At 38.0% G+C, this 22601-nt stretch overlaps 1 protein-coding gene across 1 annotated transcript in view; it reads right to left on the bottom strand.

Moving 5' to 3' along the window:
• Positions 1-22601, bottom strand: part of LOC136830328 (filaggrin) — a 217651-nt gene that overhangs the window by 71371 nt on the left and 123679 nt on the right. Inside the window, 2 exon segments of the mRNA XM_067089762.1 lie at positions 4870-5110; positions 5112-6517. Coding sequence (XP_066945863.1) covers positions 4870-5110; positions 5112-6517 — 1647 coding nt within the window.

Below are 22601 nucleotides of genomic sequence, written 5' to 3'. Positions count from 1 at the left end.
TGACAACCTGCTCATACGAGTTAGAACCCTCGCTGGCATAAGGCCAATCTTATTTAACAACAACAACACCCCAAGCCACAACAAGCGAGACCTTGGGAGGTTCATTCTACTTACAACTATCTCTCGTAACTCCAAAACACGTTTTGCAGGGAGTTTTAGCACCTTGCAGCCAAACATTGCACCAGCGGCCAGTTTTTTCTTATTTTCCTGTGTTGATGCAAATTTATAGGCCTTCCATTTTTTCTTTATCAACACTAATCCAAAGTTGCTTGCTGTCAAACATGGCACCAATCTGCCAAGGTTTTTTTTTTTTAGTTTTCAATGTTGGTTGTTTATGGCAATATTTTTTGTTTGGGACTCTTTCTAAATTTTCTACTTGACTTTTTTTTATTTTTTTACTTCCTTTTGCCATCTCGCTCTCTCACTGAGATTTTCCTTACAATTAATTTCTGCTTTAATTTGTTTTATTAAAAATGTTTCCATTATTTTTTTTTTTATTTTTTCTTTTAAATTTTTGCAGTTTCTCTTTACCCTTTCAGTTTTCTGTAAAAGAAAACTGGCTATTTGTCTGTCCGCCCTCAGACCTTAAAAACTACTGAGGCTGCAGGACTGCAAATTGATATGTTAATCATACACCCTCCAATCATCAAACGTACCAAATTGCAGCCCTCTAGCCTCAGTAGTTTGAGTTTCATGGGCCGTGGCTGAGAGTTTCATACAGCATTATACGGCTGTACAGAAAACTCAATTGCGCCGAAGAAAATTCGGCGCATTTTTTCGTTTTTCTGTTATTCCTAAAGAATCTTTCTTTGTCCCTTTACGATTTCTCTTTTCTATAATAATCTCTCCTTTTAATTTTCCCTTACTATCTTATTTAACAGTTTGCCATAATAATTTTCATCACAATAGATTTATAATTAAAACTTCAATCTATATATTCCTGGCTTCTTCCAATGTTTCCTCAAACGCCATTTTTTATTATTGTTTTGCAATGTTCTCATTTATTCACTTACCCTTTCCCTGTACTCCACTTCTTTTTGTTTACTTACCCTCAATCGCCAAGCTAACACGAAAAACAAGTTCACTCTGATAACTAAACAGTAACACCCTTCCACCCCCCCCCCCAAAAAAAAAGTCGAGGGGTGGTCAGGCGTAGTGGGCGTGGCTATCTGGCAGAGAATTCGAGTGAACTTAACACTCTCCCCGCGGCCGCCCTAAATTCAGCGTCGATTCACTGATAATCTGTAGTGATGAATTGTTATGGCAACAACCGGGTCGTAAGAACAGCTGTTTTGCAAAATGTACCTACTGACACTGAAGTACTTGTTATTATTATTATTATTATTATTATTATTCCTGATATTTATAGCTGCATCAACACTGCATTCATGAAAGAGGGTCTTCTACATTCATAAATTATTATTATTATTATTATTATTATTATTATTATTATTATTATTATTATTATTATTATTATTATTATTATTATAGTTGCATCAACACTACATACTTGAAAGAGGGTCTTCTACCTACATTTATTATTATTATTATTATTATTATTATTATTATTATTATTATTATTACTTTCTGGGTGACTAATTACCATGGAGTTATTATTATTATTATTATCATTACTATAATTCTTACAGGTACATTCTACGTGAACAATTTCTACGGTATCATATATTATTAATACTAGTAGTTGTAGCAGTAGTAGTATGGAATAAACAAATAAAGAATAAACAGGAATAAACAATGTGATTTGGTGATCTGAATAATAATAATAATAATAATAATAATAATAATAATAATAATAATAATAATATAGTATTCGGCTACCCACTAAGCAATAGCGATGATAATAATAATAGAACAATAATAAAACACCAAATATCTAGGTCACCCACAAGAAACCAGCGACCACAGTGGGCGTCAAGGCGAAATCACCCGCAGGCGGCCACACCACCCCACCACCCACCAGCCCACCCACAGGCAACCCCCCACATCCATCCGCCCGAGCAAGGTGGGCGTGGGCAGGTAACTTATAATAGATTACGAGATCGAAACGATCGTATCGTGATGGGTGGTGTTGCGACAACTGCTCAAGTAACAATCACTGAGGAGCTCCGAAGTTGATTGGGGTCGACGCATGCGCACCAAGTCCACGCATGCGCAATGAGTCCAAGCATGCGCACCAGGGGGTAGGGGGAGGGGCGTTGCTGTTGTAGGCCGTTACGTCACGCGCAAACGACCCACTTCGGTAGAGGTCAACGGACAAAACTAGACCTTCTTTTCCACAGGTGTCGCTGACCCATTAACATTTCGAAGGGGGGACGTTGTTGCTTGACTTGGCCTGACCTAGTGGTGCGGTGGTGGTGGTGGTTAGTCGAGGCTGCTGCTGGCTCTCTCTCTCTCTCTCTCTCTCTCTCAAGGTCAAGTTAGCAGTAGGTTAAGATTCCCTCTATCTCTCCCTCTCTTAAGGTCAAGTCACTAGTAAGTTGAGATTCTCTCTCTCTCTCTCTCTCTCTCTCTCTCTCTCTCTCTCTCTCTCTCTCTCTCTCTCAAGGTCAAGTCAGCAATGGATTGAGATACTTGAAGTTTTCGCTCTGTCACTTTCTCAAGGTCAGGTCAGTAGTCTGTCAAGATATCTCTCTCTCTCTCTCTCTCTCTCTCTCTCTCTCTCTCTCTCTCCTCTCTCAAGGTCACATTACCAGTTGGTCAAGATACCTCTCTATCTCGCATTCTCTATCACGGCCAAAGTGACAGAGGGTGTGACACCTCTCTCTCTCTCTCTCTCTCTCTCTCTCTCTCTCTCTCTCTCTCTCTCTCTAACGGTACAATTGTATAGTAGCTAAGCCGAGCCAACTCCCTCACTTTCAAGGTCTTTCTAAGCCAAGGTCATAGTAACAGTCGGTAAGACATCTCTCAGTTAAACACCTATGGGGTTTCTTAAGTAGCATCAATATAGAGAGACTAACTATGGCCTTTTTTTTTACAACGTTTAATTGTTGCTAACATCATTATGATTCAGCAGAATAAATATAAACATAAAATAGAACAGGAACACCTGTAAGCATATAATTATTACTAACATCATTATGATTCAGCTGTATAAATCTAAATATAAAGCAGATAGATTTAGTACTGAAAAATCAGCAAAATGTCACCTTATGAAAAATGGGTTCATATTTACGTACGCGTTGATACGCGTACTTTACGTAACCGTACCTGTACAAAGGTATTTGAGGTTGCTAAAGTTATGTCAGTTCCGTACGTGAGATGTCGTGTGATTAAGCAAATGAGAGATAAATTAGGCAGAAACTGCGGTTGTTTTTCGTTGAAGCCCCACTAATGCTCTCTCTCTCCCTCTCTCTCTCTCAAAACACACACATATATATACAGTATATATATATATATATATATATATATATATATATATATATATATATATATATATATATATATATATATTGCTTTAGAAACCTAAATACACACACACACAAACACACACAAAAACGCGTGACCCTCACATTAACATCAATCTGTGCATAAACTGACCTCTCATCAACCACCACTACTTAATACTTCTTTAGTTCCACAACTCAGAATTATGTTTTAACATCAAACCACAAATTATAAGCAACAATTGCTGCCTTTCTAGCTCTTTCTCTCTCTCTCTCTCTCTCTCTCTCTCTCTCTCTCTCTCTCTCTCTCTCTTAAAATGCAGGTCACGTGCATATGCAAATTCACCGTGACACGAAACTCCCCTGAGGGAAAAATACCAACAGAACGCAACCCGGTCTAACATACTGTAACTATTGTATTTTTTTTATCTAATTAATTTTATTAATTTATTACTTTTTTTTGGGGTCAGACTTTTTTTTGCTGTTATTTACAGTTTTCTGTACGGTAGTTAGTGTTTTATTTATTTTTTTTTTACTTCAAATACAGTATCTGCTATGGAGTTTCCATTTCGCATACTTTGTGGATGTGTGTGTGTGTGTGTTTGATTTTTTTACTACATATTCTATGTGTGTTTTACTTTTTCATTCCACGTACTTTGTGTGTGTTATTTTTTCATTTCGTGTATTTCGTGTGCTGTTTTATTTTTTATGGTAAGTTTAAAACTCAGCAATTATCTATTTCCTTTTATATTCCCGTGACAATTTCTTCTACTGAAACCTCTCTTGAGAATCTAATTTCCATTTGCTAACATTTTGAGACCGTACTGCACGCGTTTTCATATGTTTTGATAAGTTCTGACGAAGCAATTATGTATTTTTCTTAATTTCCTTTTTCTATTTTTCTATCCTCGTGACAATTTCTTCTATTGAAACGTCTCTTGGGGCTTTAATTTCCATTTAATTTTATTTTGATACCCTCCTCTTAGCTTTCGCTTGTATATCTATCCTGACAAAAAAAAAAAAAAAATGCCCCTTTATCTTCCATCGCCTATAAATAACCCTTCCCTATTTCTGGAGAAACCTCACTATACCCTAATCAAGTGGTTCTCAGCCTTATTATTACCAACCCCCTCTTAAGAGATGGTCCTTCCTCCACGCCCCCACCTTGCATCTATGAGTAAAATTCCCTTCCAGATTTAAAGGCAAATGAAAAAAAAAAAGAGAAAAAGAAGGGGTGTTTTTCTTCTCTTGAGCATGAAATAGTGAGAAGCTTGACACTACTTCTCAGCAACTCTTGTCAAGAGATTAACGAATATAATAAGAAATTTTTAAATTTTTCCCTAGTGCTCACGCCCCCCTTGGAAACTGCTGACGGCCACCCGCCCCGGGGGTTGAGAACCACTGCCCTAACCTGACCCTCCTCCAACAATTCATCATAAACTGTGACAGCTGACATGTCACTCACCTTGTACTGCCCTGTCTGCTGTTGGTGCCACAGACGTCCCTCCAGTTGTCTGCTTCCTCGTACGACTTCATGTATTTCCTCCTGTTGTTGCTGTTGCTGGCCGGGTGCTGCTGATGCCCCGTGGGACTACTGACACTGTTAGGAGCGACTTCACTCGATCCCTGAACGACGGCACTGCCGCCGTGTATGTGATCACTGTTAGTGTCGGATCCCGCAGATCCTACGAAAACGTTACTGTCGAGACACTGATGATGATCGCCACTGACACTTTTGTTGGGGTATTGTTGGGGGTATTGTTGGGGGTATTATTGTGCACTGGTCCGAGGGGGTGGCTGTAGTCTTTGCTGCGACAACGGCGGCGCCTTTGACGGCTTTGTCGCCGGGAGCCGAGGGGAATCTCTCGGTCACCTCCTCTTCTTTACCATGGGGTCGAGAACCACCAACACCACCGTCGGTGCCTCCTCCACCACCTCCGCCTCCACCTCCTCCTCCTCCCTGGTCAGGCGGTACCCGCTCCTTCTGTCGCCGGTTCCTCCTGTTTCTCCTCTTCCTGCTGCTGCTATTGCTGCTGGTGGTACAGCCGCTGGCGTCGCAATGCTGGTGGTGCGTGTCTTCGGCCCCGCTGTCCCTCATGGGGTCATCCTCCTGGCCGGCGAAGAGACGGTCGCGGGGGGGCGGAGCAGCTTCCACAGTGCTGTGCACGCTGCTGCTCCTGGCGTCGGAATTGCTGCAGCTGCGGCTGCGGTGCTTCCGTTGCCTCTTCTGCTGCTGCTGTTGTTGCTGTTTCAGCTGTTGCTGCTTCACGAGTTCCGCCGACTCAAGCCTGTCGCAGGCTCTGCTGCTGTCCTCCTGAGCTCTGCTGCTGTTGTTGATGCCACTGACAGCTGCACACTGAGGTGGCTGCTGTCGGTGATGCTGCTTCTGCTGTGAACCAGCCTGCTGTTGCTGCTGGTGATCTAGACTTCTCTGCTTCTGCTGGAGAGCCTCTCTCCTGACGTCTATCTTCTGCAGGGATCCCTGCTGCCTCTGCGGCGAGTAGAGCAGCTGCTCGGGCCTGCGACCTTCCCTGACGGGTCGGCTGTCCGCTGCGCCCTTCTCCTCCTGCTGCTTCCTGGGCTGAGGCTGCTGCTGTTGTTGTTGGGCGGCGTTTGTGAAGGAGGTACTGCTGTTGGACTGTTGTTGCTGTTGCTTCGAATGCCCCTGAGGCTGCCCCTGAGACTGGCTGTGGCCGCTACTGCTGACGGCGGCGGCGACGACGGAGGACGAAGGCTGCTGCTTCCTCGTCTGCGACGGATCGGGACCTTCTGGAGGAGGAGGAGGAGGGGGAGGGGGTTCCTCTCCACGACCTGACGAAGGGGGGAGGGGGTGGCTACTCTCTTCTACTAGCTTGGTGGCGTCGCCCTTGGGACATGGCGTCGTCGATTTGTTGCTGCTACCTGAGGAGGAGGAGGAAGAGGAGGAGGTGGATGGTTGAGCTTCCGCGACGTCGTCGTCGGCCTCCTTCTTGTAGTTCTTCCTGAAGGTGACGGCGGTGCGCCTCTGGTCGCCCTGGCCCACGCTCAAGGTGGTGAGCTGGGGAAAGTTCTCCTGCACCGTGTTGTGGATGAGGTAGCGCCGGCGGGGGTTCACCGCCGGGAAAAGCAGCGCCCTGGGAGGAGGGAGAGAGAGAGAGGGACACCAGTTAATTATGCACAGAGCTCATTCACACAGCTGATTTCAAATAACTGATGAAAATGGTGGTAATGAATGATTTATAAAAGTTAAAAAATTATGGTATTGGATGATTTATAAAAACATGTTAAAAAAAACACGTAAAAAAATACTGGTATGGACTGATTTGTACATGTTAAAAAAATAATGGTATTGAATGATTTATAAAACATGCTAAAATAATGGTACTGAATGGTTTACAAAAGGTTAAAAATAATGATATTGGATGATTTACAAAACATGTCGAAAAAATAAGGGTACTGAATGATTTATAAAACATGTAAAAAAAATAATGGTATGGATTGACTTATACATGTTAATAAAATAATGGTAAGGATTGATTTACAAAACATGTTAAAAAAATAGTACTGAATGATTTACAAAACACTTAAAAAAAATAATGGTATTGAATGATTTACAAAACAAGTTAAGAAGACTGGAAGAAATATATAATAACAACAATAACAATAAATCACAATCAAATTCTACAACTGAAGATTGATATAACAATGATGAACGTAAAACTGGTTAATAATATGCCTACGATAAAAAAAAAAAAAAACTGGGCAGCGGCTACAGGAAGAAGAAGAAAGCAACTGTACAATAAATAAATAAATAAAAAAAATAGATAAATAAAAAAAAAAATAAATAAATAAATAAATAAATAAATTACACCAAACCAATCGGAGCTACGAAAAAAAAACAACAAAAGGAAAACGAGAGTCAGTTGGTCCAACCTCAAAAAAAAAAAAAATAAAAAAAAACTATTCCATTCGCCTACGCGTAAAATAAATTTACTATAAGCTAATTGGTCTTGTGCAACACTACTGACGTAATTCAGGTGGTAACAGCATCATTAGTGACGACAGATGGTAACTGGCTATCAACGAGAGAGAGAGAGAGAGAGAGAGAGAGAGAGAGAGAGAGAGAGAGAGAGAGAGAGCAATATTGACATATCAAATTTCCATACTTTCATTCCTGATAAGAAGTCACAAAATCACACTGAGAACCTAGTTTTAATATTTAAACTGAATAAAAACTCATAATATACGTCTCTGATAGGTACCATCCTCTTGAAATGAGGCCTTGTTATTTATATATATATATATATATATATATATATATATATATATATATATATATATATATAAATAACAAGGCCTCATTTCAAGAGGATGGTACCTATCAGAGACGTATATTATGAGTTTTTATTCAGTTTAAATATTAAAACTAGGTTCGCAGTGTGATTTTGTGACTTCTTATCAGGAATGAAAGTATGGAAATTTGATATGTCAATATTGCTCTTTCTCTCTCTCTCTCTCTCTCTCTCTCTCTCTCTCTCTCTCTCTCTCTCTATATATATATATATATATATATATATATATATATATATATATATATATATACATATATATATATACATACATACATACATATTTGTGTGTGTGGCATAAACCAAAACCAAAAATCTACAAGACAAAGTAGGAAAGGATGTGACTGCATTGTAGACGTAAGCTTCCTGGAAGTCAAACTAGCCTCTACTACAATGCACCTTCAAATAACAAAACCTACACACAGACACAGTCTTACCTAGGATCGCCTGTGAACATCTTTCAAAGTTAATAGCAATTTTTGACAGCTTCCTTAATTGAAGGATTTATGTAACAGCGATTTTTTGACACCTTCCTTAATTGAAGGATTTATGTTACAGTAATTTTTTCACAGCCTCCTTAACTGAAGGATTTATGTTACAGCAATTTTTTGATAGCTTCCTTAACTGGAGGATTTATGTAACAGCAATTTTTAACAGCCTCCTTAACTGAAGGATTATGTCGTAGTAAAAATGTCTTTTTGACAAAACACCACATAGTATGGCAGTTTTGGCAAATCGCGTCGTTTCCAAAAACACAAAACAGATATTACGACAAATTCACAACGGATTCATTTCCAAAGGTTTTTGAAAACCACTGACAAACAAGGACGCCATTTTGTGTCATTCAAAATGTCACCTCCAGCAAAGACACTATTAAAACATTTATTACAAAATCAAACGCCACTAAATCACAACACACAAAAAACACAACAACAAGCGCAACAACGAACAAGGAAACAACGGACGACGGACGAGAGAATGAGACACACCACTACCGCGAACAGAGACTGACTGAGAAACATCACCACACAAACACACACACAAACACATCCAGAAATGCAACGACTCTCAAACAGCAGAAGTCGGTAGAATGACGGCATTAAGCGATAAGCACGCGGCCAGGAAGCCTATGTAAGGACTGCTGCTGCTGCCTGTTTGAGAGAGAGAGAGAGAGAGAGAGAGAGAGAGAGAGAGAGAGAGAGAGAGAGAGAGAGAGAGAGAGAGAGAGAGAGAGAGGGGGGGACTATATTTAAATGTATCTATAGGAAAAGATTCCTTTAAAAATCTTAAACCAGAGAGAGAGAGAGAGAGAGAGAGAGAGAGAGAGAGAGAGAGAGAGAGAGAGAGAGAGAGGGGGAAATTATATTTAAATGTATCCATAGGAAAAGATCCTTTAAAAATTTTTAAAACAGAGAGAGAGAGAGAGAGAGAGAGAGAGAGAGAGAGAGAGAGAGAGAGAGAGAGAGAGAGAGAGAGAGAGAGAGGGGGGGGGGGACAACATTTAAATGTATCTATACGAAAAAGACTGACGGAATTTAATTCAGGAAAGAGACTGACGAAATTTTTATTGAATTCCTTTAAAAAATCGCCAACACGAGAGAAAGAGAGAGAGAGAGAGAGAGAGAGAGAGAGAGAGAGAGAGAGAGAGAGAGAGAGAGAGAGAGAGAGAGAGAGAGATTTCTTCGAAATACAAGCGACATTATACGTAGTAGATATCTCATCTTAACAAAAATATAGTAGATTACAGTTTCACTAAATAAGGATGAGAGAGAGAGAGAGAGAGAGAGAGAGAGAGAGAGAGAGAGAGAGAGAGAGAGAGAGAGAGAGAGAGAGAGAGAGAGAAATAATAAAATCTTCATTTAAAGGTATCAGTAAGAAGCGTACTATTGGAATTTCACGAAACTCCAAACGCCCGACTGAGATCGATATCGACAGAGAGAGAGAGAGAGAGAGAGAGAGAGAGAGAGAGAGAGAGAGAGAGAGAGCAACTCATCATTTCCCTTTTCAACCTTTCTCTGACGCCCAAAGCCTATTTGTATGTCATCATCATCACCATCCTCATCATCATCATCATCATTGTGTTGCCCTGGACGTGAAACCCGTTTCCGAATGAGAGAGAGAGAGAGAGAGAGAGAGAGAGAGAGAGAGAGAGAGAGAGAGAGAGAGAGAGAGAGAGAACTCATCTACTCATCACTAGGAGGTTAGTTCGGGTCAGTGTGTCAAGGCTGTCGTAGAACAGAATGAGAACTTACCTTTACACTCGAGAAAATTTAAGCCCCTAATATTACTACTACTACGTAGGTTGGAAGCTGTTTCTCTCTATTATTATTATTATTATTATTATTATTATTATTATTATCATTATTATTAACTTGAAATTCTGTCAAACACCTGGATTTTATGATCATTATCATCATTATTTTTGGCCCCATATTATAACCATCAATTCATATATTGATTATATAGGAAACTCTCTCTCTCTCTCTCTCTCTCTCTCTCTCTCTCTCTCTCTCTCTCTCTCTCTCTCTCTCTCTCTATATATATATATATAATATATATATATCTCTCTCTCTCTCTCTCTCTCTCTCTCTCTCTCTCTCTCTCTCTCTCTCTCTCTCTCTCTCTCTCTCTCTCTCTATATATATATATATATATATATATATATATATATATATATATATATATATATATATTAAGGATTTTTTCAAAGATTTCATCTCTCTCTCTCTCTCTCTCTCTCTCTCTCTCTCTCTCTCTCTCTCTCTCTCTCTCTCTCTCTCAATCATTTCTTATTTACAAACAACACACATATAATTCATACATCCATACCTGAATTACTCCATTTTCCCAAGTAAAACTCCAGCACTATTGTTGTTGTTTGTTTGTTATTATTATTATTATTATTATTATTATTATTATTATTATTATTATTATTATTATTATTATTATTATTATTATTCTAGAGGGCCATTAGCCCTTTTTAAGCAATCCTCCACAATATGGAACGAACTTACGTTTCAATAAAGATATTGGTAATAGAAAAAGTATAAGTCAAGATAAGTATGGTACAATCATGAATTGATAAAAACCGAATAAAAATTAAAAATATATAAAATGTGTTCAAATGAAATATCTACTGGCAATTACACAAACAATTTTTTAAGAAGTAATCATGCATGAAATCATTCTTAAGGAAAAATATCCAAGTCTACACAAACCTCACTATAAAAAAATAGAAGTATTTAAAAAAACCCGTTAAAATGGGAATTTCGTCAAAATATGAGTTTTAAATCGAAGTAAAACACAGAATGAATAATTCAGTAACTAATTAAGCATAAAAAATTATTTTAAATAAAAATCGTTTAAACAAAACGTAATACAAAAAGTTAGTGAATTTTTACGAAGAACGAAAATATTACGCATGAACTTAGAAAAAACTGAATTGTTACCAAAGTTAGGGGCATCACAAAACTCTGATTTGGGAAACACAAACAAAAGATCCGAAGGGAAATAAATAATGGAAATGGAATGAAGACCAAAAAAGGCATAGGAAAGAAATAAAAACCAAAATATGCAAATGAACTGAAAACCACAAAATGCAAATGAAATAAAACATAAAAAATGCAAATGAAATAAAAACAAAAAATGCAAATGAAATAAAGAGAGGCAAATAAAACCAAAAAATGCGAATGAAATACAAAAAAAAAAAACAAATTAAATAGAAACCAAAAAATGCGAATGAAAACAAAAAAAATGCAAATTAAATAAAAACCAAAAAATGCAAATGGAATAAAAACAAAAAATGCGAATGGAATAAAAACCAAAAAATGCAAATGAAGTAGAAACCAAAAAATGCAAATGTAAATAAAAACCAAAGATAATAAAATATGCAAAAGATAAACAATGAAAACATCCAAAAGAATGACAAAACCAGGATACAACATAAGCAAAACATTCGTCAGTGAAAGAAAAACAAAGGATTTTTCTGAATATTCCAGAGACAAATGACGAATAAGGTAGCATCCACAAAAGACAAAGACCTCGAGACGCACACGCTGAGAGAGAGAGAGAGAGAGAGAGAGAGAGAGAGAGAGAGAGAGAGAGAGAGAGAGAGAGAGAGAGAGAGAGAGAGAGAAATCTTTAAAATACTGGCGGGAGCTAGAAATTCCTCAGAAGATCCTGAAAACGAGAGAGAGAGAGAGAGAGAGAGAGAGAGAGAGAGAGAGAGAGAGAGAGAGAGAGAGAGAGAGAGAGAGAGAGAGAGAGAAAATAAATCTTTAAAGGACTGACGGGAGTTAAAAATTCTTCCAACAGATCCTACAAACTAGAGAGAGAGAGAGAGAGAGAGAGAGAGAGAGAGAGAGAGAGAGAGAGAGAGAGAGACTAAGCAGCTGATAAAGGAGGAGGAGGAGGAGGAGGAGGAGGAGGAGGAGGAGGAGGAACCCAATGAGTCACTAGAAGGAGCGTTGCACAGCGCTGGCAAAACAAAGTGGACTTTCCCCTCCCTCAATACCCCCTTCCCAAATCCCTCCCCTGCCCACCTGAACAAACCTTCCCCCTCCCCCTCTCAACGACTTGCAAAGGTCCCTCCCTAAGCTGCGAGAGGCGAGGGCATCGGCTTATACTCTGTGTCATATGGTTTCATTAAATACTCCAGTTTGAATGAACCCATGCTCCACATGGTAACACTTTACATGTTTCATATTATCTTAATCAGTATATACTCCCATTGGTCATAATATGCTCCCATCTGTATCCCCCTACAGTATGCCCTGCCCGTATGCTCCAGAAGGAGCATAAGTTGTATGCCGAATTCTACGTTTTACAACGTGTACCTTATCATACGACTAACACTATATATGATCTACAGTAGAGTAGAATATGCTCTCTCTCTCTCTCTCTCTCTCTCTCTCTCTCTCTCTCTCTCTCTCTCTCTCTCTGATAGCATTAAATAATAACAGTAAATTAATTGATGATAACAAACCCTTTTTATTTCAATATTCTCTCTCTCTCTCTCTCTCTCTCTCTCTCTCTCTCATAGTATTAAATAATAATATATATTACATTAACAATAAACCCCTTTTTATTTCAATATTCTCTCTCTCTCTCATAGTAATATTACATTAACAATAAACCCCTTTTTATTTCAATATTCTCTCTCTCTCTCTCTCTCTCTGACAATGACTTCTTCGGCAAGTGTTTTTCTTATCATTCGCCCTGACAGAAGAGGGCACTTGATGGCACTTGCCAAGGTCACTGACGAACACTACATCTCCTCTTTATGAACACTTAAGTAAGTTATTATCGTGGAGTTAAGTGACTTGGATGTTTCTAAGTGAAATGGACGAACGAAAGTGTAATACACTGGCGTATGCGTTATAGGAATTGTTATTTTTCACAATGAGTATGTACGTGTGTGTGTATTATATGTATACATCTTTTGTATATGATTGTAAGGTAACCTTTTATATATTTTAAATTGTAAGTGTGTGTGTGTGTGTGTATGTAAGACCAGACTCAACTGTAATGATCTTTGCAGTAAATCTTGGTTTCTTCATTTCTCCTTTCTTATGATGTAATATGTATAAATGTATATCTATCTATCTACTATCTATCTATCTATATATACATACAGAGAGAGAGAGAGAGAGAGAGAGAGAGAGAGAGAGAGAGAGAGAGAGAGAGAGAGAGATTTACACATGTTGCACCTAACTCCAGCACCATCAGAAAAAAGTGAAATGGTCAAACGAAGATACATGTATGTATGTATGTATGTATGTATGTATGTATGTATGTACGGGTAACATGCACACTCCACCAGGAGGTGACAAAAACAATTAAAAATAAATCTACAGCAGCTCCCAAGTCATTACCCTTCTCGCTCGGTTTCTTTCAGCTAGCTACCCACTCAACATCTCTCTCTCTCTCTCTCTCTCTCATCAGGTTGTTGCTACTTGGGGATGGGAAATCCCCAGGTTTAAAGAGTGTTAGTTTGATTTTGCCCTTTCTTTCTTGTCGTGTTAACATGTGTTTGAGGAATTTCAAGCTTTGACTTTTTCTTTTGTGTGGAATTTCTTTAATATTTTTTTTGATGGAATTTCTTCAATATTTTTTCTTTTTTTGTAGAATGTTTTTAATATTTTTCCCCGTGGGATTTATTTTGAAAAGCCCCCAAAATAACTTTAAAATTCTTGGGACATTTATGTGGTCATCTGAGTGAAGGGGACTCTCTCTCTCTCTCTCTCTCTCTCTCTCTCTCTCTCTCTCTCTCTCTCTCTCTCTCTCTCTCTCTCTCTCTCTCGTAGAAGCAGGTGCCAATTAATCTAAATATAGCCCATATGCCGATAATAACTTCATCAACCATTTTAATATCATGAAAGAAAATGTCCTTTTACAATTATAACAACTGTGAAAATGTCCTTTCACCACTACAATAAACGTGAAAATGTCCTTTTACAACTACAGTAATTGTGAAAATGTCTTTTTACAACTGCTTTAATCATGACATATTCTTTCACAACTACAATAATCATGAGTATGTCATTTCACAACCACATAACCACAATAACTGTAAAATTGTTCTTTCACAGCTACAATAGCCGTGACAAATCCTTTCACAACTACAATTAATCGTGAATATGCCCTTTCACAACAACAGTAATTGTGAAAATGTCATTACACAACTACAGCAATAGTTATATCCCAAAACAATGACTTACAACCAATCCCTCCCCTCCTCCAAAAAAAAAAAAAAAAAAAAATTACAAAATACACAGGCAGCCCCAAACATGCTACAGATTCAACAACACAAAACCTTTCCATCCCCCTTGGGTAACACAACCCCGGCCCCCCTTCCTCCCTTTCCATCCCCCTGGGGGAAAGGGGGGGGGGTACTTTTCCTTCCCTTACCTCGCGACAACAGGACAAAGAACTCCCTATGTTTGGCTTCGGGACAGTAAAGCAAAGTACATAAAAAAAAAAAACATTGAAAATATCTCTGGGTACACCAAGTTACAGCAATGAAGGTACGAATGTTGCGGAGATGTTTATTGCTGAATGTTTGGCGACTCGCTGATGTAAAAAGGAAGATGTTGTGTAACATTAAGGGTACACGCCACTGCTCTTAAGGAGGTATGAAAATGATTTTTAGTTGTTATGTGAATGTTATAAATAACTTTATAACAATATGTGTGTATATATATATATATATATATATATATATATATATATATATATATATATATATATATATATATATATATATATATATATATATATATATAGAGAGAGAGAGAGAGAGAGAGAGAGAGAGAGAGAGAGAGAGAGAGAGAGAGAGAGAGAGAGAGAGAGAGAGAGAGAGAGAGGTTTTAACCAATTTCTTAACTGAACAGAAAGGATAATAATTTCATCTCTATTACTGTACTATTAAAGTAAGTTAAATGAACACATTATTATTATTATTATTATTATTATTATTATTATTATTATTGCCGTTGTTAATTCCCTTCAACAACAACAGCACTCTATGTAAACAAAACCAAAACATCAACGCGAGGCCGCAAAAACCAAACGCACTAACTAATACACACACACCTACAAAAACCAAACAAAACAAGAATCCAGGAAAACAATATATAAAACTCCAACGTGTCGCAGAAACAAACCAAATAAATCACAAAACTAAAATAAAAGGACGCGCATTAAGCCTTTACAATTCAAAGGAAAAAAAAAAAAAATAAAAATCTATTGCAAATGTCGACGAGTGACATTTCGGGAGCACACTGACCAGTAGTACGTATCTCGGCAATCGAACTAGATTCTGGATTTTTAAGCGGCGAGGCCTTGGACACCTCCTCCCGTCTGAGTGGGAATGGCTTCATTCTAGATGATGGTAGTGCGTGCTGTTGTTTCATTAGTTTGTTCGTGCGTATGAACGTGCGTGCGTGTAGCGTACTGTTTGGATGTATACGTATGATCGTGCGTGCGTGTAGCGTACTTTTTGGATGTATACGTATGATCGTGTGTGCATACTGTGTACGTTGGGGTATAGAAAGTAAGGGTGGTGTGTGTATGTATGTATGTATGTATGTATGTATGTATGTATGTATGTATGTATGTATGTATGATTATGTGTATGTATGTATGTGTATATATATTTTTTTAGGTGGACATATTTTTCTCTCTCTCTCTCTCTCTCTCTCTCTCTCTCTCTCTCTCTCTCTCTTCATTTAATATATATATATATATATATATATATATATATATATATATATATATATATATATATATATATATATATTATACAGAGAGAGAGAGAGAGAGAGAGAGAGAGAGAGAGAGAGAGAGAGAGAGAGAGAGAGAGAGAGAAAATATGGCCACCAAAAAAATCTGTCAGTTATAAAAACCAAGGCAGTACTTTGACAAAAAAAAAAAAAAGTCTTAAAAATTAAAAAGTCTAGCTGTTTTAACAATATACAAGAAACATACACCTACGAAAGACCTTTAAATCCAGCCACACCATAATACCAAGAAATACAAAAATACACACTTACATACAATGCAATTGCCACAAACGAACACACACACAGCCTATACTCATCAAAGACATCTTTCCCAAATAGACAGCGTCACCATAGCTTGCAAATGTTTTTATCTTGAAGGTCCTTGATGTCCAAACTTCAAATCTGACATCACTGACGCCACTTGAAAACAGCAGTCCACCACATGACCGATGTCACTCCTGATGCCCCAGAACAAAGACCTTTATAAAAGGTATACTTTGAGTCAACCTGACATCAATCTCTGACCTCAGTCAACCTGACATCAATGTCTGACCTGAGTCAATCTGACATCAATCTCTGACATGAGTCAATCTGACATCACTCTCTGACCTGACATCACTAACCTTACTTGAACTGACATCAATCTCCAAACTGACATCATTGACATTACTTAAAAAAGTTCAGATATGCTTTCAACTGATGTCACGGGCTTTCTCTCCTTGATAACTGCCAACGACAAACACACAAACTGCTGCCGATCACCAACGAAGTCTCGTGACGTCAGGCACGCATCTGACATCATTATCATCTGACAAGGAGACAATTCTCGCTAAGTGATGTCACTCCTTAGCCCCTGAAGGCGAGAGATCTGACAGGTGTCAGTGGAATGTGACAGGATATTAACATGAATATATACATATACATATGTATATATATATAAATATAATATATATGCAAGCAGTTACACGCTTTGATATCCTCACGAACGAAAGGCACAAGCACCAAGGCAAGCACACAAAACAAGCAATCGAATACATGCACAACTAGGAATGCATAATGCACGACTGAGGGAATTTGCAGCCGTACAAGTCCGCTTCTCGTCACGTGCACTGCGAGGCGACTGAGGAAGGGAACGTGCGTGCATTGCTGTTTTTTGTCTGTATTTACATAAAACATTCCTTATTCATATAAATAATAATAATAATAATAATAATAATAATAATAATAATAATAATAATAATAATTCTACCAGCATCCCTAACAAGACGACCTATAATTACAGTGAATACATTTCATCATCATCATCTTACTATTATTATTATTATTATTATTATCATTATTATTATTATTATTATTATTATTATTATCATTATGATTATTATGATTACTATTATTGCAAGATTAGGAGCATTAATACAAAAAATATCAAGAATGCTCAATAAAGTTACAATTATGAACATACTAACATCTGAGAATAATTCCTGCTGCGTCTCTCTCTCTCTCTCTCTCTCTCTCTCTCTCTCTCTCTCTCTCTCTCTCTCTCTCTCTCTCTCTCTCATTCCTCCACACGGCAGCTCGCGTGACTACGCGGGAAATAAGAACAAAGGTTGCAGATTTCCAAGTAGGAGCGGTAAAACAAATTATGTTAAGCTTGACAAAGACAACAGAGAGAGAGAGAGAGAGAGAGAGAGAGAGAGAGAGAGAGAGAGAGAGAGAGAGAGAGAACATCCTGAACTCTTACATTTGCTTCCTACAAGGCTCTAGGTGTGTGTGTGAGATAAATTTTAACTCTTCACATTTGTTTACTACAAGGCTCCAAATGAGAGAGAGAGAGAGAGAGAGAGAGAGAGAGAGAGAGAGAGAGAGAGAGAGAGAGAGAGAGAGAGAGAGATTCAAATAAATCTGAATTAACTTTACTAACTTCAATCAACAGAGCACCCTAAAATCTGAGAGAGAGAAAGAGAGAGATTCAAATAAATCTGAATTAGCTTCACTAACTTTAATCATAAGAACACTCTAAATCTAATTGCGTGAGAGAGAGAGAGAGAGAGAGAGAGAGAGAGAGAGAGAGAGAGAGAGAGAGAGAGAGAGAGCATCATGAACTCTATATTTGCTTCCTACAAGGCTCTAGGTGTGTGTGTGTGTGTGTGTGTGTGTGTGTGTGTGTGTGTGTGTGTGTGTGTGTGTGTGTGTGAGAGAGAGAGAGAGAGAGAGAGAGAGAGAGAGAGAGAGAGAGAGAGAGAGAGAGAGAGAGATTCAAATAAATCTGAATTAGCTTCACTAACTTCAATCATGAGAGCACTCTAAATCTAACTGCTTGTGCGAGAGAGAGAGAGAGAGAGAGAGAGAGAGAGAGAGAGAGAGAGAGAGAGAGAGAGAGAGAGAGAGAGAGAGAGAAACAGCTCTCGTACTTACACCGGCGAGATGGAGAAGTGATGGTGGTACAACAACTGCTGGAACATGATTCTTTCCTTCCTTCTTTTCCCTCTTTCAAAACAACAACAAAGCTTTCCTTAGAGAAGAAGAGGCTGCTGGTAAGGATGGTGGTGATGGTGATGGTGATGATGATGATGATGTTGACGCATCTCCCCCTTCTCCAACATCACCACCACCACCGGCGCAGCAGCGTCCACATGCCGCAGAAGGGGCATGGCCAGTACCCAACAGTCTCGGGTATTTGTGGACCTTCTGCAGAAGAGTGTTGTACCTCAGTCTCTCTGGTAAGCCATTCGTTATGTATGTAACTTCCTACTACGGTTATCTTGACCTACTGTAGTTCCGTATTCTGCTGTACCCTATGGCAACCTGTAGTCCTGCATTCTACAGTTTCTGTAGTGTTCTAAACACCTTATTCATCACGCTTTCGCCATCTCAGTTCTTAAGATGTTCCTGTACCTTACAATACACTATATTTTTGTATTCTACAGTCAGACATTCTGTAATACACTGTATCCTGCATATTCCTTCAATTTTACACTCATCACTTCAGTTCTTCAGTTTCAGTTAATAGCACTTACATATTCTAATGTATTACTGTAATCCACAGTAGACTTCAGTCACGCATTTCACTGGTCTCTATTCGTGTATTCCACAGTAAACTGTAATCCTCAAGTAATCCTCTTATTTCGGCACTGCAATCCCTGGTGGGTTTAGCCCAGCTGGGGATTTTGACGATTATTCATCTCTAGTGGCACAAGAACTTTTGATAAGATTAAGCAGTCACGAATATATTATATATATATATATATATATATATATATATATATATATATATATATATATATATATAATTATAATAAATAAATCCCCACAAAATATCGTCCCGTTACTCGATAAATGATAATTATCAGAACTTCAGTAAATTTTTTTAAAATAACACGATTTTGGGAGAGAGGTTTTTCAGGTAAGATGTAACAAGCGAACACTAATATATATATATATATATATATATATATATATATATATATATATATATATATATATATATATATATATATATATATATTATATATATATATATATATATATATATATATATATCGAAAATTTATGGCCTCAAAAATGACGTAAATGACGCCACTTCAAAATAACAAATATAAAAAACTGACCTTCCAAATGATAAAGTAGTGATATTAAAAAACAACGCCATGATTTATACAGTGTCACTTGAAATATGAAAAAAAAACACTAGGAGCGTTACGTATTCAAAAATGCAAAAACACGCCCACCTGGCGTCAACTCCATTAATACCCCCACGGGCGTAGTGGGCGGACGGCAGAAAGATTTTTCTGTCCGTACAGGCGCGTCAAATAAAAATAAAAATACAAAATGATAATATTTACGTTTACAAAAAAACCAAGTTACAGAAAAAAGATAAAAACAAAACATAAACAAAAATAATCTCTCTCTCTCTCTCTCTCTCTCTCTCTCTCTTTGCTCTTCTTTCATTCTCCCTTTTTTTGTCAGTTTGTTCGTATCCTTCTTCCCTTGGCAAGGCCGGACCAAACCTCTTTTCACGTATGGTTCAACTGTTGGCAGTGATCCCCGCGCGTTCTTCAAAGGGCGCATTCCCGAACTGCGCACTGTTCAAAGACGGCTTAGCTTCGTTCGAACGAACGAAATCTTAGAAGTTTTCAAAACCGACTATTTACTTGTGGAAGCTTCTAGTAAGGTTATATGATAAGTAATGTAATTCTAAGTACTTCTGTACTTATGAACAACTATCCCTGTAGGTAAGTAGTGCCGTCAGTGCACCTCATGCGGTGCCCTGTAGGCATTACTTAACTCTTTGCAGCATGCCTTCGGCCCCTAGCTGCAACCCCTTTCGTTCCTTTCACTGTACCTCCGTTCATATTCTCTTTCTTCAATCTTACCTTCCACCTTCTCCTAACATGTGATTCATAGTGCAACTGCTTTGAGGTTTTCCTCCCGTTACACCTTTCAAACCTTTCACTCTCAATTTCCGTTTCAGCGCTGAATGACCTCATAGGTCCCAGTGCTTGGCCTCTGGCCTAAAGTCTATATCTAATTCAACTTACAACTACGTTCTCGAATATGTCGTGATTTCTAAACTCTTATTACAACAACAACAGCATTCTAGTAAACGATTATAACAAAGCTCTCTCGTAGTCAATGCGTATTTGTAAGAACTTCTAACTCTTATAATGATTACAACAATTCGGAAAGATGCTTACAATATTTTAACGTCTTTGTATTTATAACTATTAACAAATATTTTCCAGAAAATAGTTATTTTCGTATAATTCTAAACGGACGAATAAAGATCATTTCGAGACTGCGTATTGATCACGTTCAAAGACTTCTTACAAATGAGTGATTTTGAACGATGTCCCCAACGTTTTATATTTATACACTTCTAAGTTACTTCAGGATTTATGGTTCAAGTACCAATGCTTTCAAACCTCTTAATAAAAGTGATTTAGAATATTACAAATTCCTTCATCCATCAACTCAAAGGTATCAACAGTGAACTGAAGATTTCAAAACACAAGTGGCCTTCATAATCCACATCATAATTTCCAATCGCTTTTTTTTTTTTGCCCTGATCAGGATCTGAAATACCATAACCCACAGGGCATAATTAAATAAATAAACAAATACATAAATAAATAAATAAAATACGTAATTTATTCATTAGAGTTACAGACTTCAAACCACAAGTGGCCTTCACAACATCATAATTTCTAATCGCTTTTTTGCACCGATCAAGATCTCAGACAACATTATCCGCGAAGTCAAAATAAAATAATTATATAAATACATTAATAAATAAATAAATAAACGGAGCTGCAGACTTCAAAACACAAGCGGCGGCCTTCACAATCAAAATCACAACATTCAACCCCTTTCGGCACCGATCAAGATCTAAAGTAACATCATCCGCACAGTGAAAATAAAATAAATACAGTATATAAATAAATCAACCAACATATAAATAAATAAATAAATATATAAATAAGTATACAAAACAAATAAATACGTAACTTATTAAGAGATAAATCACTGAATGTATCAACATCTACGTTGAACCACAAACAGTCGCCAGGTATCTGACCATTACGTAACCAGAACCTCATTACACAACGTAAGTCCTTTCTTAGTTCCCAAGCAATATTCCCACTTCATATCCTTGAAACACAGGCACTAAAACACCACTAAAATAAAGTATAGTTACAATCCACGTTTCTAGTGTTTTTATCTTTGATATAAACAGTAAAAAAAAAAACATTTTCTTTTAATTTTTTATCACAACTTCGTCTCTAGAATTCACTCAAGTCCCCCAATCTTCGAGTGTCTATGAGGCAAGCACAATTATTCAATATCCAAGCTGTTTCGTGGCTCCGTCGATGGAATATAATAAGAGGAGGGAGAGAGAGAGAGAGAGAGAGAGAGAGAGAGAGAGAGAGAGAGAGAGAGAGAGAGAGAGAGAGAGAGAGAGAGAGTGCTTCTTGATAAAAGAGGAGAGTAAAAGGTAACAGAAGAAGAAGAAGAAGAAGAAGAAGAAGAAGAAGAAGAAAGAAAGAGAGAGAGAGAGAGAGAGAGAGAGAATGTGCTCACTTGGACCGCACACGGGCGAGTGACGCCGTCGTGTTTCACAGGACAACAGTCAGCCCCGCAACAACAATGCTTAGGGGTGGGGGTGAGGGGAGGGGGTTAGTACGGATGGGGAAAGGGGAGGGGAAGGAAGGGGGTAATTTAAAGGGGAAGGGGAAGATGATACCCTGAGGGGTTTGGGGGAAGGGGAGATACACGGGCGATATAGTTAGATGGGGAATGCCGGGGAAAGGACATAATTAAGAGAGAGAGAGAGAGAGAGAGAGAGAGAGAGAGAGAGAGGTGGTTCTTGATAAGAGGAGAGTGAAAGATAACAGAAAACTGAAGAAGAAGAAGAAGAAGAAGAAGAAGAAGAAGAAGAAGAGAGAGAGAGAGAGAGAGAGAGAGAGAGAGAGAGAGAGAGAGAGAGAGAGAGAGAGAAATATTTTATTATTAATATACGAAACTTCAACCCAATACAATATCTCAATTTCAATACGTAACAGAGAGAGAGAGAGAGAGAGAGAGAGAGA

Source organism: Macrobrachium rosenbergii, chromosome 46, assembly GCF_040412425.1.
Source record: "Macrobrachium rosenbergii isolate ZJJX-2024 chromosome 46, ASM4041242v1, whole genome shotgun sequence".
Classification (NCBI taxonomy): domain Eukaryota; kingdom Metazoa; phylum Arthropoda; class Malacostraca; order Decapoda; family Palaemonidae; genus Macrobrachium; species Macrobrachium rosenbergii.
The sequence above is the reverse complement of the archived record's forward strand: the minus strand, read 5'-3'. Positions and strand labels throughout refer to the sequence as shown.